This window comes from Hyla sarda, chromosome 7 (genome assembly GCF_029499605.1).
Source record: "Hyla sarda isolate aHylSar1 chromosome 7, aHylSar1.hap1, whole genome shotgun sequence".
Lineage (NCBI taxonomy): Eukaryota > Metazoa > Chordata > Amphibia > Anura > Hylidae > Hyla > Hyla sarda.
Genome location: NC_079195.1, coordinates 8,917,067 through 8,933,663, shown reverse-complemented (window position 1 = coordinate 8,933,663; position 16,597 = coordinate 8,917,067). Strand labels below are relative to the sequence as shown.

At 45.8% G+C, this 16,597-nt stretch overlaps 1 protein-coding gene across 1 annotated transcript in view; it reads right to left on the bottom strand.

Annotated features, from left to right (window-relative positions):
* The window catches only part of VAX1 (ventral anterior homeobox 1), a 33,767-nt gene that overhangs the window by 10,823 nt on the left and 6,347 nt on the right, over nt 1-16,597 (bottom strand). The window contains exon 2 of the mRNA XM_056529375.1: nt 453-640. Within this exon, the coding sequence (XP_056385350.1) occupies nt 453-640 (188 nt within the window). The remainder of the gene's footprint in view (nt 1-452; nt 641-16,597) is intronic.

Below are 16,597 nucleotides of genomic sequence, written 5' to 3'. Positions count from 1 at the left end.
TAGAATTCCGGCAGAAGGGTTGTATATAGTTGTATATATAATAAATGCGGGTTGTATATAGTTGTATATATAATAAATGAGGGTTGTATATAGTTGTATATATAATAAATGCGGGTTGTATATAGTTGTATATATAATAAATGAGGGTTGTATATAGTTGTATATATAATAAATGCGGGTTGTATATATAATAAATGCGGTTGTATATAGTTGTATATATAATAAATGCGGGTTGTATATAGTTGTATATATAATAAATGCGGGTTGTATATAGTTGTATATATAATAAATGCGGGTTGTATATAGTTGTATATATAATAAATGCGGGTTGTATATAGTTGTATATATAATAAATGCGGGTTGTATATATAATAAATGCGGGTTGTATATATAATAAATGCGGGTTGTATATATAATAAATGCGGGTTGTATATAGTTGTATATCCCGGTACCTGGGTCTCGGAGAGGTTGAGTTGTCGGGCCAGCTCGGTTCTCTCTCGGCCGACCACATACTGACATCTCTGGAACTCCATCTCCAGGCGGTACAGCTGCTCCGCGGTGAACGAGGTCCGGGTCCGCTTAGGTCGGTCCAGGTCCAGGCCCTTGGGCAGAATGATCTCCCGGATGGAGCCCTTGGCATCTGGAGGGGCAAATCCAGTGTGTGAGGAATGTCACCCCACAGACACACTGTACACCCCAATTACACCCCATTACACCCCATACACACTGTACACCCCCATTACACCCCATACACACTGTACACCCCCATTACACCCCATACACACTGTACACCCCCATTGCACCCCATACACACTGTACACCCCCATTACACCCCATACACACTGTAATCCCCCATTACACCCCATACACACTGTACACCCCCATTACACCCCATACACACTGTACACCCCCATTACACCCCATTACACCCCATACACACTGTACACCCCATTACACCCCATACACACTGTACACCCCCATTACACCCCATACACACTGTAATCCCCCATTACACCCCATACACACTGTACACCCCCATTACACCCCATACACACTGTACACCCCCATTACACCCCATTACACCCCATACACACTGTACACCCCATTACACCCCATACACACTGTACACCCCCATTACACCCCATTACACCCCATACACACTGTACACCCCATTACACCCCATACACACTGTACACCCCATTACACCCCATACACACTGTACACCCCCATTACACCCCATACACACTGTACACCCCCATTACACCCCATTACACCCCATACACACTGTACACCCCATTACACCCCATACACACTGTACACCCCCATTACACCCCATTACACCCCATACACACCGTACACCCCATTACACCCCATACACACCGTACACCCCATTACAACCCATACACACTGTATACCCCATTACACCCCATTACACACTGTACACCCCCTCACCCACAATCTATAGACCTGGCACCCCCTCACCCACTGTCTATACACCTGGAACCCCCTCACTCACTGTCTATACACCTGGCACCCCCTCATCCACTGTCTATACACCTGGCACCCCCTCACTCACTGTCTATACACCTGACACCCCCTCACCCACTGTCTATACACCTGGCACCCCCTCACTCACTGTCTATACACCTGGCACCCCCTCACCCACTGCCTATACACCTGGCACCCCCTCACTCTCTGTCTATACACCTGGCACCCACTCACCCACTGCCCATACACCTGGCACCCCCTCACTCACTGTCTATACACCTGGCACCTCCTCACTCACTGTCTATACACCTGCCACCCCCTCACTCACTGTCTATACACCTGGCACCCCCTCATCCACTGTCTATACACCCGGCACCCCCTCATCCACTGTCTATACACCTGGCACCCCCTCACCCATTGTCTATACACCCGGCACCCCCTCATCCACTGTCTATACACCTGGCACCCCCTCAATCACTGTCTATACACCTGGCACCCCCTCACCCATTGTCTATACACCCGGCACCCCCTCATCCACTGTCTAAACACCTGGCACCCCCTCACCCACTGTCTATACACCTGGCACCCCCTCACTCACTGTGTATACACCTGGCACCCCCTCACTCACTGTCTATACACCTGGCACCCCCTCACTCACTGTCTATACACCTGGCACCCCCTCATCCACTGTCTATACACCTGGCACCCCCTCACCCATTGTCTATACACCTGGCACCCCCTCACCCATTGTCTATACACCTGGCAACCCCTCATCCACTGTCTATACACCTGGCACCCCCTCATCCATTGTCTATACACCCAGCACCCCCTCACCCACTGTCTATACACCTGGCACCCCCTCACCCACTGTCTATACACCTGGCACCCCCTCACTCACTGTCTTTACACCTGGCACCCCCTCACCCACTGTCTATACACCTGGCACCCCCTCACTCACTGTCTATAAACCTGGCACCCCCTCATCCACTGTCTATACACCTGGCACCCCCTCACCCATTGTCTATACACCCGGCACCCCCTCACTCACTGTCTATACACCCGGCACCCCCTCACTCACTGTCTATACACCTGGCACCCCCTCACCCACTGTCTATACACCTGGCACCCCATCACTCACTGTCTATACACCTGGCACCCCCTCACCCACTGTCTATACACCTGGCACCCCCTCACTCACTGTCTATACACCTGGCACCCCCCTCATCCACTGTCTATACACCTGGCACCCCCTCATCCATTGTCTATACACCCGGCACCCCCTCACCCACTGTCTATACACCTGGCACCCCCTCACCCACTGTCTATACACCTGGCACCCCTCACCCACTGTCTATACACCCGGCACCCCCTCACCCACTGTCTATACACCTGGCACCCCCTCACTCACTGTCTATACACCTGGCACCCCCTCACCCACTGTCTATACACCTGTAACCCCCTCACCCACTGTTTATACACCTGGCACCCCCTCACCCACTGTCTATACACCTGGCACCCCCTAACTCACTGTCTATACACCTGGCACCCCCTCACCCACTGTCTATACACCTGGCACCCCCTCACCCACTGTCTATACACCTGGCACCCCCTCACCCACTGTCTATACACCTGACACCCCCTAACTCACTGACTATACACCTGGCACCCCCTCATCCACTGTCTATACACCTGGCACCCCCTCATCCACTGTCTATACACCCGGCACCCCCTAACCCACTGTCTATACACCTGGCACCCCCTCACTCACTGTCTAAACACCTGGCACCCCCTCACCCACTGTCTATACACCTGGCACCTCCTCACCCACTGTCTATACATCCGGCACCCCCTCACCCACTGTCTATACACCTGGCACCCCCTCACTCACTGTCTTTATACCTGGCACCCCCTCACCCACTGTCTATACACCTGGAACCCCCTCACCCACTGTCTATACACCTGGCACCCCCTCACCCACTGTCTATACACCGGGCACCCCCTCACCCACTGTCTATACACCTGGCACCCCCTCACCCACTGTCTATACACCTGGCACCCCCTCACCCACCGTCTATACACCTGGCACCCCCTAACTCACTGACTATACACCTGGCACCCCCTCATCCACTGTCTATACACCTGGCACCCCCTCATCCACTGTCTATACACCTGGCACCCCCTCACCCACTGTCTATACACCTGGCACCCCCTCACCCACTGTCTATACACCTAGCAACCCTTCACTCACTGTCTATACACTGGCACCCCCTCACCCACTGTCTATACACCTGGCACCCCTTCACCCACTGTCTATACACCTGGCACCCCCTCACCCACTGTCTATACACCTGGCACCCCCTCACCCACTGTCTATACACCTGGCACCCCCTCACTCACTGTCTATACACCTGGCACCCCCTCACTCACTGTCTATACACCTGGCACCCCCTCACCCACTGTCTATACACCTGGAACCCCCTCACCCACTGTCTATACACCTGGCACCCCCTCACTCACTGTCTATACACCTGGCACCCCCTCACCCACTGTCTATACACCTGGCACCCCCTCACCCACTGTCTATACACCTGGCACCCCCTCACTCACTGTCTATACACCTGGCACCCCCTCATCCACTGTCTATACACCTGGCACCCCCTCATCCACTGTCTATACACCTGGCACCCCCTCACCCACTGTCTATACACCTGGCACCCCCTCACCCACTGTCTATACACCTGGCACCCCCTCACCCACCGTCTATACACCTGTCACCCCCTAACTCACTGACTATACACCTGGCACCCCCTCATCCACTGTCTATACACCTGGCACCCCCTCATCCACTGTCTATACACCTGGCACCCCCTCACCCACTGTCTATACACCTGGCACCCCCTCACCCACTGTCTATACACCTAGCACCCCTTCACTCACTGTCTATACACCTGGCACCCCCTCACCCACTGTCTATACACCTGGCACCCCCTCACCCACTGTCTATACACCTGGCACCCCCTCACCCACTGTCTATACACCTGGCACCCCCTCACCCACTGTCTATACACCTGGCACCCCCTCACCCACTGTCTATACACCTGGCACCCCCTCACTCACTGTCTATACATCTGGCACCCCCTCATCCACTGTCTATACACCTGGCACCCCCTCATCCACTGTCTATACACCTGGCACCCCCTCACCCACTGTCTATACACCTGGCACCCCCTCACCCACTGTCTATACACCTGGCACCCCCTCACCCACCGTCTATACACCTGGCACCCCCTAACTCACTGACTATACACCTGGCACCCCCTAACTCACTGACTATACACCTGGCACCCCCTCATCCACTGTCTATACACCTGGCACCCCCTCACCTACTGTCTATACACCTGGCACCCCCTCACCCACTGTCTATACACCTAGCACCCCTTCACTCACTGTCTATACACCTGGCACCCCCTCACCCACTGTCTATACACCTGGCACCCCCTCACCCACTGTCTATACACCTGGCACCCCCTCACTCACTGTCTATACACCTGGCACCCCCTCACCCACTGTCTATACACCTGGCACCCCCTCACCCACTGTCTATACACCTGGCACCCCCTCACCCACTGTCTATACACCTGGCACCCCCTAACTCACTGACTATACACCTGGCACCCCCTCATCCACTGTCTATACACCTGGCACCCCCTCATCCACTGTCTATACACCTGGCACCCCCTCACCCACTGTCTATACACCTGGCACCCCCTCATCCACTGTCTATACACCTAGCACCCCTTCACTCACTGTCTATACACCTGGCACCCCCTCACCCACTGTCTATACACCTGGCACCCCCTCACCCACTGTCTATACACCTGGCACCCCCTCACTCACTGTCTATACACCTGGCACCCCCTCACCCACTGTCTATACACCTGGCACCCCCTCACCCACTGTCTATACACCTGGCACCCCCTCACTCACTGTCTATACACCTGGCACCCCCTCATCCACTGTCTATACACCTGGCACCCCCTCATCCATTGTCTATACACCTGGCACCCCCTCACCCACTGTCTATACACCTGGCACCCCCTCACCCACTGTCTATACACCTGGCACCCCCTCACCCACCGTCTATACACCTGGCACCCCCTAACTCACTGACTATACACCTGGCACCCCCTCATCCACTGTCTATACACCTGGCACCCCCTCATCCACTGTCTATACACCTGGCACCCCCTCACCCACTGTCTATACACCTGGCACCCCCTCACCCACTGTCTATACACCTAGCACCCCTTCACTCACTGTCTATACACCTGGCACCCCCTCACCCACTGTCTATACACCTGGCACCCCCTCACCCACTGTCTACACACCTGGCACCCCCTCACCCACTGTCTATACACCTGGCACCCCCTCACCCACTGTCTATACACCTGGCACCCCCTCACTCACTGTCTATACACCTGGCACCCCCTCATCCACTGTCTATACACCTGGCACCCCCTCATCCACTGTCTATACACCTGGCACCCCCTCACCCACTGTCTATACACTTGGCACCCCCTCACCCACTGTCTATACACCTGGCACCCCCTCACCCACCGTCTATACACCTGGCACCCCCTAAATCACTGACTATACACCTGGCACCCCCTCATCCACTGTCTATACACCTGGCACCCCCTCATCCACTGTCTATACACCTGGCACCCCCTCACCCACTGTCTATACACCTGGCACCCCCTCACCCACTGTCTATACACCTGGCACCCCCTCACCCACTGTCTATACACCTGGCACCCCCTCACTCACTGTCTATACACCTGCCACCTCCTCACTCACTGTCTATACACCTGGCACCCCCTCACCCACTGTCTATACACCTGGAACCCCCTCACCCACTGTCTATACACCTGGCACCCCCTCACTCACTGTCTATACACCTGGCACCCCCTCACCCACTGTCTACACACCTGGCACCCCCTCACTCACTGTCTATACACCTGGCACTCCCTCACCCACTGTCTATACACCTGGCACCCCCTCACTCACTGTCTATACACCTGGCACCCCCTCACTCACTGTCTATACACCTGGCACCCCCTCATCCACTGTCTATACACCTGGCACCCCCTCATCCACTGTCAATACACCTGGCACCCCCTCACTCACTGTCTATACACCTGGCACCCCCTCACCCACTGTCTATACACCTGGCACCCCCTCACTCACTGTCTATACACCTGGCACCCCCTCACTCACTGTCTATACACCTGGCACCCCCTCACTCACTGTCTATACACCTGGCACCCCCTCACCCACTGTCTATACACCTGGCACCCCCTCACATACTGTCTATCCACTTGGCACCCCCTCACCCACTGTCTATACACCTGGCACCCCCTCATCCACTGTCTATACACCTGGCACCCCCTCACTCACTGTCTATACACCTGGCACCCCCTCACCCACTGGCTATACACCTGGCACCCCCTCACCCACTGTCTATACACCTGGCACCCCCTCACCCACTGTCTATACACCTGGCACCCCCTAACTCACTGTCTATACACCTGGCACCCCCTCACTCACTGTCTATACACCTGGCACCCCCTCACTCACTGTCTATACACCTGGTATCCCCTCACCCACTGTCTATACACCTGGCACCCCCTCACCCACTGTCTATACACCTGGCACCCCCTCACTCACTGTCTATACACCTGGCACCCCCTCACCCACTGTCTATACACCTGGCACCCCCTCACTCACTGTCTATACACCTGGCACCCCCTCACCCATTGTCTATACACCCGGCACCCCCTCACCCACTGTCTATACACCTGGCACCCCCTCACTCACTGTCTATACACCTGGCATCCCCTCACTCACTGTCTATACACCTGGGACCCCCTCACTCACTGTCTATACACCTGGGACCCTATGGAGCCTATTGCTAACCTGTAACCAAATGCCATGGGTGCCCTTAAGTCATAGCACTGGGGTCCTACAGAGTTGTGTGGGTGAAGCCCCCTGTAGTCCCTGGGTGCCAGCAATAAATGTCCCCTGGTAAGAGTTATTTAACATTTATAGTTAGAACTGATTTAACTTAACATAATAAAATGTTACGAAGTATATATTTTGTCATGGGGAGTATAATAGAAATGCAGTAAACATAATATAAAGTAATAATATACCTGAGGTTCCCGCTTATGGCTTTTAAGTTACCAGATTTTTTTTAATGTATAATATTACTAATTATTATTATTATTTTTATTATTATTACTGCTACAGTTGTTTTCATTACTGATATTATTATTATTATTTACCTTATGAATTAACATTAAATGCCAATTACTACTAATTTTTTAATGTATTATTATTCACTAATGTATTATTATTGTATCCTGCACCATATTATACACTACTGGTAAAAATGTTTATTGCTTTCCTTTTTATACTGATTTTCCATTCAGGATATTTACTGAAAGTAGTAATAGTGATGATGATGATGATGATGATAATAATAATAATAATAATAATAATAATAATTATTATTATTATTATTATTATTTTTAATATTATTATAATTATTGTTGTAATAATACCGATCAGTATATAACACATCATCTGACATAGTAAAGACTTTATAAGCTGAGGATTTTAGCTCTGATCTCTGGCGATATCTTATATCAGATCACTAGGTATTATTAGTAGACACCGGGGAAATAACACAAGGCATCCAGTCTCCCGTGTGAACAGAGACATAACACAGTGATAAACACAGCAGAAAGTAGAAGACGGAAAAGTGTGATATACAGGAGTGATATACAGGAGTGATATACGGGTGTGAAATACGGGTGTGATATACAGGTGTGATATACATGAGTGATATACAGGTGTGATATACGGATGTGATATACAGGTGTGATATACAGGAGTGATATACGGGTGTGATATACAGGAGTGATATACAGGAGTGATATACAGGTGTGATATACGGGTGTGATATGCGGTGTGATGTACGGGTGTGATATACAGGAGTGATATAGCGGTGTGATATACAGGTGTGATATACAGGAGTTATAAACGGGTGTGATATACAGGTGTGATATACAGGAGTGATATAGGGGTGTGATATACAGGAGTGATATACGGGTGTGATATACAGGTGTGATATACAGGAGTGATATAGGGGTGTGATATACAGGAGTGATATACGGGTGTGATATACAGGTGTGATATACAGGTGTGATATATAGGAGTGATATAGCGATGTGATATACAGGAGTGATATACGGGTGTGATATACAGGAGTGATATACGGTGTGTTATACGGTGTGATATACAAGAGTGATATACAGGCGTGATATAGGGGTGTGATATACAGGAGTGATATACAGGTGTGATATACGGGTGTGATATACAGGATTGATATAGGGGTGTGATATACAGGAGTGATATAGGGGTGTGATATACAGGAGTGATATACGGGTGTGATATACAGGAGTGATATAGGGGGTTATATACAGGTGTGATATACAGGTGTGATATACAGGTGTGATATACAGGTGTGATATACGGGTGTGATATACAGGAGTGATATACAGGTGTGATATACGGGTGTGATATACAGGATTGATATAGGGGTGTGATATACAGGAGTGATATAGGGGTGTGATATACAGGAGTGATATACGGGTGTGATATACAGGAGTGATATAGGGGGTTATATACAGGTGTGATATACAGGTGTGATATACAGGTGTGATATACAGGTGTGATATACGGGTGTGATATACAGGAGTGATATACGGGTGTGATATATGGGTGTGATATACAGGAGTGGTATACAGGTGTGATATGGGGTGTGATATACAGGAGTGATATAGGGGTGTGATAAACAGGTGTGATATACGGGTGTGATATATGGGTGTGATATACAGGAGTGATATACGGGTGTGATATACAGGAGTGATATATGGGTGTGATCTTCGGGTGTGATATACAGGTGTGATATAGGGGTGTGATATACAGGTGTGATATAGGGGTGTGATATACAGGAGTGATATAGGGGTGTGATATACAGGTGTGATATACAGGAGTGATATAGGGGTTTGATATACGGGTGTGATATACAGGTGTGATATACGGGTGTGATATATGGGTGTTATATACGGGTGTGATATACAGGAGTGATATAGGGGTGCGATATACAGGTGGGATATGCAGGATTGATATAGGGGTGTGATATACAGGTGGGATATGCAGGATTGATATAGGGGTGTGATATACAGGAGTGATATACAGGAGTGATATAGGGGTGTGATATACAGGTGTGATATATGGGTGTGATATACAGTAGTGATATACGGGTGTGATATACGGGTGTGATATGCAGTGTGATTTACGGATTTGATATACAGGTGTGATATACAGGAGTGATATACAGGAGTGATATACGGGTGTGATATACGGTGTGATATACGGGTGTGATATACAGGTGTGATATACGGTGTGATATGCAGGAGTGATATACAGGTGTGATATACGGTGTGATATAGGGGTGTGATATACAGGTGTGATATACAGGTGTGATATACAGGTGTGATATACAGGTGTGATATACGGTGTGATATACAGGAGTGATATACAGGTGTGATATACGGTGTGATATAGGGGTGTGATATACAGTGTGATATACAAGTGTGATATACGGGTGTTATATATGGGTGTGATATACGGTGTGATATACGGTGTGATATAGGGGTGTGATATACGGTGTGATATACAAGTGTGATATACAGGTGTGATATAGGGGTGTGATATACGGGTGTGATATACGGTGTGATATACGGGTGTGATATACAGGAGTGATATGCAGGTGTGATATACAGGTGTGATATAGGGGTGTGATATAGGGGTGTGACATACGGGTGGGATACAGGAGTGAGTGTATAGGGATGAGTGTATGAGAGTGAGTGTATAGGGATGGGTGTACGAGAGTGAGTGTATAGGGATGAGTGTATGAGAGTGAGTGTATAGGGATAAGTGTATGAGAGTGAGTGTATAGGGAGGAGTGTATGAGAGTGAGTGTATAGGGATGAGTGTACGAGAGTGAGTGTATAGGGTTGAGAGTAAGTGTATAGGGATAAGTGTATGAGGTGAGTGTATAGGGATGAGTGTATGAGAGTGAGTGTATAGGGATGAGTGTATGAGAGTGAGTGTATAGGGATGAGTGTATGAGAGTGAGTGTATAGGGATGAGAGTATGTGAGTGAATGTATAGGGATGAGTGTATGAGAGTGAGTGTATAGGGATAAGTGTATGAGAGTGAGTGTATAGGGATGAGTTTATAGGGATAAGTGTATAAGAGTGAGTTTATAGGAATAAGTGTATGAGAGTGAGTGTATAGGGATGAGTTTATAGGGATAAGTGTATGAGAGTGAGTGTATATGGATAAGTGTATGAGAGTGAGTGTACAGGGATAACTGTATGAGAGTGAGTGTATACGGATGAGTGTATGAGAGTGAGTGTATAGGGATGAGTGTATAGGGATAAATGTATGAGAGGGAGTGTATAAGGATAAGTGTATGAGAGTAAGTTTATAGGGATAAGTTTCTGAGGTGAGTCTATAGGGATGAGTGTATGACAGTGAGTGTATAGGGATAAGTGTATGAGAGTGAGTGTATAGGGATAAGTGGATAAGTGTATGAGAGTTAGTGTATAGGGATGAGTGTATAAGAGTGAGTGTATAGGGATGAGTGTATGAGAGTGAGTGTATAGGGATGAGTGTATGAGAGTGAGTATATAAGGATGTGCAAATGAGAGTGAGTGTATAGGGATAAGTGTATAAGAGTGAGTGTATAGGGATAAGTGTATGAGAGTGAGTGTATAGGGATGATTGTATAGGGATAAGTGTTTGAAAGTAAGTGTATAGGGATAAGCGTATGAAAGTGAGTGTATAGGGATGAGTGTATGAGAGTGAGTGTATAGGGATGAGTTTATAGGGATAAGTGTATGAGAGTGAGTGTATATGGATAAGTGTATGAGAGTGAGTGTATATGTATGAGAGTGAGTGTATAGGGATGAGTGTATGAGAGTGAGTGTATAGGGATGAGTGTATATTGATAAGTGTATGAGAGTGAGTGTATATGGATAACTGTATGAGAGTGAGTGTATAGGGATGAGTTTATTAGAGTGAGTGTATAGGGATGAGTGTATGAGAGTGAGTGTATAGGGATGAGTGTATAGGGATAAGTGTATAAGAGTGAGTGTATAGGGATAAGTGTATGAGAGTGAATGTATAGGGATAAGTGTATGAGAGTGAGTGTATAGGGATGAGTGTATGAGAGTGAGTGTATAGGGATAAGTGTATGAGAGTAAATGTATGAGAGTGAGTGTATAGGGATAAGTGTATGAGAGTGAGTGTATAGGGATGAGTGTATGAGAGTGAGTGTATAGGGATAAGTGTATGAGAGTGAGTGTATAGGGATAAGTGTATAAGAGTGAGTGTATAGGGATGAGTGTATTAGAGAGTGTATGGGATGAGTGTATGAGAGTGAGTGTATAGGGATGAGTGTATAGGGATAAGTGTATAAGAGTGAGTGTATAGGGATAAGTGTATGAGAGTGAGTGTATATTGATGAGTGTATTAGAGTGAGTGTATAGGGATGAGTGTATAGGGATAAGTGTATAAGAGTAAGTGTATAGGGATAAGTGTATGAGAGTGAGTGTATAGGGATAAGTGTATGAGAGTGAGTGTATAGGGATGAGTGTATGAGAGTGAGTGTATAGGGATAAGTGTATGAGAGTGAGTGTATAGGGATGCGTGTATGAGAGTGAGTGTATAGGGATGAGTGTATGAGAGTGAGTGTATAGGGATGAGTGTATGAGAGTGAGTGTATAGGGATGAATGTATGAGAGTGAGTGTATAGGGATGAGTGTATAGGGATAAGTGTATGAGGTGAGTGTATAGGGATGAGTGTATGAGAGTGAGTGTATAGGGATGAGTGTATAGGGATAAGTGTATAAGAGTAAGTGTATAGGGATAAGTGTATGAGAGTGAGTGTATAGGGATAAGTGTATGAGAGTGAGTGTATAGGGATGAGTGTATGAGAGTGAGTGTATAGGGATAAGTGTATGAGAGTAAATGTATGAGAGTGAGTGTATAGGGATAAGTGTATGAGAGTGAGTGTATAGGGATGAATGTATGAGAGTGAGTGTATAGGGATGAGTGTATAGGGATAAGTGTATGAGAGTGAGTGTATATTGATGAGTGTATTAGAGTGAGTGTATAGGGATGAGTGTATAGGGATAAGTGTATAAGAGTAAGTGTATAGGGATAAGTGTATGAGAGTGAGTGTATAGGGATGAGTGTATTAGAGAGTGTATGGGATGAGTGTATGAGAGTGAGTGTATAGGGATGAGTGTATAGGGATAAGTGTATAAGAGTGAGTGTATAGGGATAAGTGTATGAGAGTGAGTGTATATTGATGAGTGTATTAGAGTGAGTGTATAGGGATGAGTGTATAGGGATAAGTGTATAAGAGTAAATGTATAGGGATAAGTGTATGAGAGTGAGTGTATAGGGATGAGTGTATGAGAGTAAATGTATGAGAGTGAGTGTATAGGGATAAGTGTATGAGAGTGAGTGTATAGGGATGAGTGTATGAGAGTGAGTGTATAGGGATAAGTGTATGAGAGTGAGTGTATAGGGATGAGTGTATGAGAGTGAGTGTATAGGGATGAGTGTATTAGAGAGTGTATGGGATGAGTGTATGAGAGTGAGTGTATAGGGATGAGTGTATAGGGATAAGTGTATAAGAGTGAGTGTATAGGGATAAGTGTATGAGAGTGAGTGTATATTGATGAGTGTATTAGAGTGAGTGTATAGGGATGAGTGTATAGGGATAAGTGTATAAGAGTAAGTGTATAGGGATAAGTGTATGAGAGTAAGTGTATAGGGATAAGTGTATGAGAGTGAGTGTATAGGGATAAGTGTATGAGAGTGAGTGTATAGGGATGAGTGTATGAGAGTGAGTGTATAGGGATAAGTGTATGAGAGTGAGTGTATAGGGATGAGTGTATGAGAGTGAGTGTATAGGGATGAGTGTATGAGAGTGAGTGTATAGGGATGAGTGTATGAGAGTGAGTGTATAGGGATGAGTGTATGAGAGTGAGTGTATAGGGATGAGTGTATAGGGATAAGTGTATTAGGTGAGTGTATAGGGATGAGTGTATGAGAGTGAGTGTATAGGGATGAGTGTATAAGAGTAAGTGTATAGGGATAAGTGTATGAGAGTGAGTGTATAGGGATAAGTGTATGAGAGTGAGTGTATAGGGATGAGTGTATGAGAGTGAGTGTATAGGGATAAGTGTATGAGAGTGAGTGTATAGGGATGAGTGTATGAGAGTGAGTGTATAGGGATAAGTGTATGAGAGTAAATGTATGAGAGTGAGTGTATAGGGATAAGTGTATGAGAGTGAGTGTATAGGGATGAGTGTATGAGAGTGAGTGTATAGGAATGAGTGTATGAGAGTGAGTGTATAGAGATAAGTGTATGAGAGTGAGTGTATAGGGATGAGTGTATGAGAGTAAGTGTATAGGGATAAGTGTATGAGAGTAAGTGTATAGGGATGAGTGTATGAGAGTGAGTGTATAGGGATGAGTATATAGGGATGAGTGTTTGAGAGTGAGTGTATAGGGATAAGTGTATGAGAGTGAGTGTATAGGGATGAGTGTATGAGAGTGAGTGTATAGGGATGAGTGTATGAGAGTGAGTGTATAGGAATGAGTGTATGAGAGTGAGTGTATAGGGATGAGTATATAGGGTGGCACGTCCCTTATAGCTTATAGAGTGAAAGTACAGATGTGTTTACTGGATAAAGCAGAATATGGAAAGTGTATAGAGGGGTACTGATATATGTGTGTATATAAGGGTCAGTATACAGGGGTAAGTTACGGAGGTGTACTGATATATATTTGTATATAAGGGTCAGTATACAGAGGTAAGTTACTGAGGTGTACTGATATATGTGTGTATATAAGGGTCAGTATACAGAGGTAAGTTACTGAGGTGTACTGATATATGTGTGTATATAAGGGTCAATATACAGGGGTAAGTTACTGAGGTGTACTGATATATGTGTGTATATAAGGGCCGTTATACAGAGGTAAGTTACTGAGGTGTACTGATATATGTGTGTATATAAGGGCCAGTATACAGAGGTACGTTACTGAGGTGTACTGATATCATGTGTGTATATAAGGGTCAGTATACAGAGGTAAGTTACTGAGGTGTACTGATATATGTGTGTATATAAGGGCCGGTATACAGGGGTAAGTTACTGAGGTGTACTCATATATGTGTGTATATAAGGGTCAGTGTACAGAGGTAAGTTACTGAGGTGTACTGATATATATTTGAATATAAGGGTCAGTATACAGGGGTAAGTTACTGAGGTGTACTCATATATGTGTGTATATAAGGGTCAGTATACAGGGGTAAGTTACTGAGGTGTACTGATATATGTGTGTATATAAGGGCCGGTATACAGAGGTAAGTTACTGAGGTGTACTGATATATGTGTGTATATAAGGGTCAGTATACAGGGGTAAGTTACGGAGGTGTACTGATATATGTGTGTATATATGGGTCAGTATACAGAGGTAAGTTACTGAGGTGTACTGATATATGTGTGTATATAAGGGTCAGTATACAGGGGTAAGTTACTGAGGTGTACTGATATATGTGTGTATATAAGGGTCAGTATACAGGGGTAAGTTACTGAGATGTACTGATATATGTGTGTATATAAGGGACGGTATACAGAGGTAAGTTACTGAGGTGTACTGATATATGTGTGTATATAAGGGTCAGAATACAGGGGTAAGTTACTGAGGTGTACTGATATATATTTGTATATAAGGGCCGGTATACAGAGGTAAGTTACTGAGGTGTACTGATATATGTGTGTATATAAGGGTCGGTATACAGGGGTAAGTTACTGAGGTGTACTGATATATGTGTGTATATAAGGGCCGGTATACAGAGGTAAGTTACTGAGGTGTACTGATATATGTGTGTATATAAGGGTCAGTATACAGAGGTAAGTTACTGAGGTGTACTGATATATGTGTGTATATAAGGGTCAGTATACAGGGGTAAGTTACTGAGATGTACTCATATATATATGTATATAAGGGTCAGTATACAGAGGTAAGTTACTGAGGTGTACTGATATATGTGTGTATATAAGGGTCAGTATACAGGGGTAAGTTACTGAGGTGTACTGATATATGTGTGTATATAAGGGTCAGTATACAGGGGTAAGTTACTGAGGTGTACTGATATATATTTGTATATAAGGGTCAGTATACAGAGGTAAGTTACTGAGGTGTACTGATATATGTGTGTATATAAGGGTCAGTATACAGAGGTACGTTACTGAGGTGTACTGATATATGTGTGTATATAAGGGTCAGTATACAGAGGTAAGTTACTGAGGTGTACTGATATATGTGTGTATATAAGGGTCAGTATGCAGAGGTAAGTTACTGAGGTGTACTGATATATATTTGTATATAAGGGTCAGTATACAGGGGTAAGTTACTGAGGTGTATTGATATATATTTGTATATAAGGGTCAGTATACAGGGGTAAGTTACTGAGGTGTACTGATATATATTTGTATATAAGGGTCAGTATACAGGGGTAAGTTACTGAGGTGTACTGATATATGTGTGTATAAAAGGGTCAGTATACAGAGGTAAGTTACTGAGGTGTACTGATATATATTTGTATATAAGGGTCAGTATACAGGGGTAAGTTACTGAGGTGTACTGATATATGTGTGTATATAAGGGTCAGTATAGAGGTAAGTTACTGAGGTGTACTGATATATGTGTGTATATAAGGGTCAGTATAGAGGTAAGTTACTGAGGTGTACTGATATATGTGTGTATATAAGGGTCAGTATACAGGGGTAAGTTACTGAGGTGTACTGATTTATGTGTGTATATAAGGGTCAGTATACAGGGGTAAGTTACTGAGGTGTACTGATATATATTTGTATATAAGGGTCAGTATACA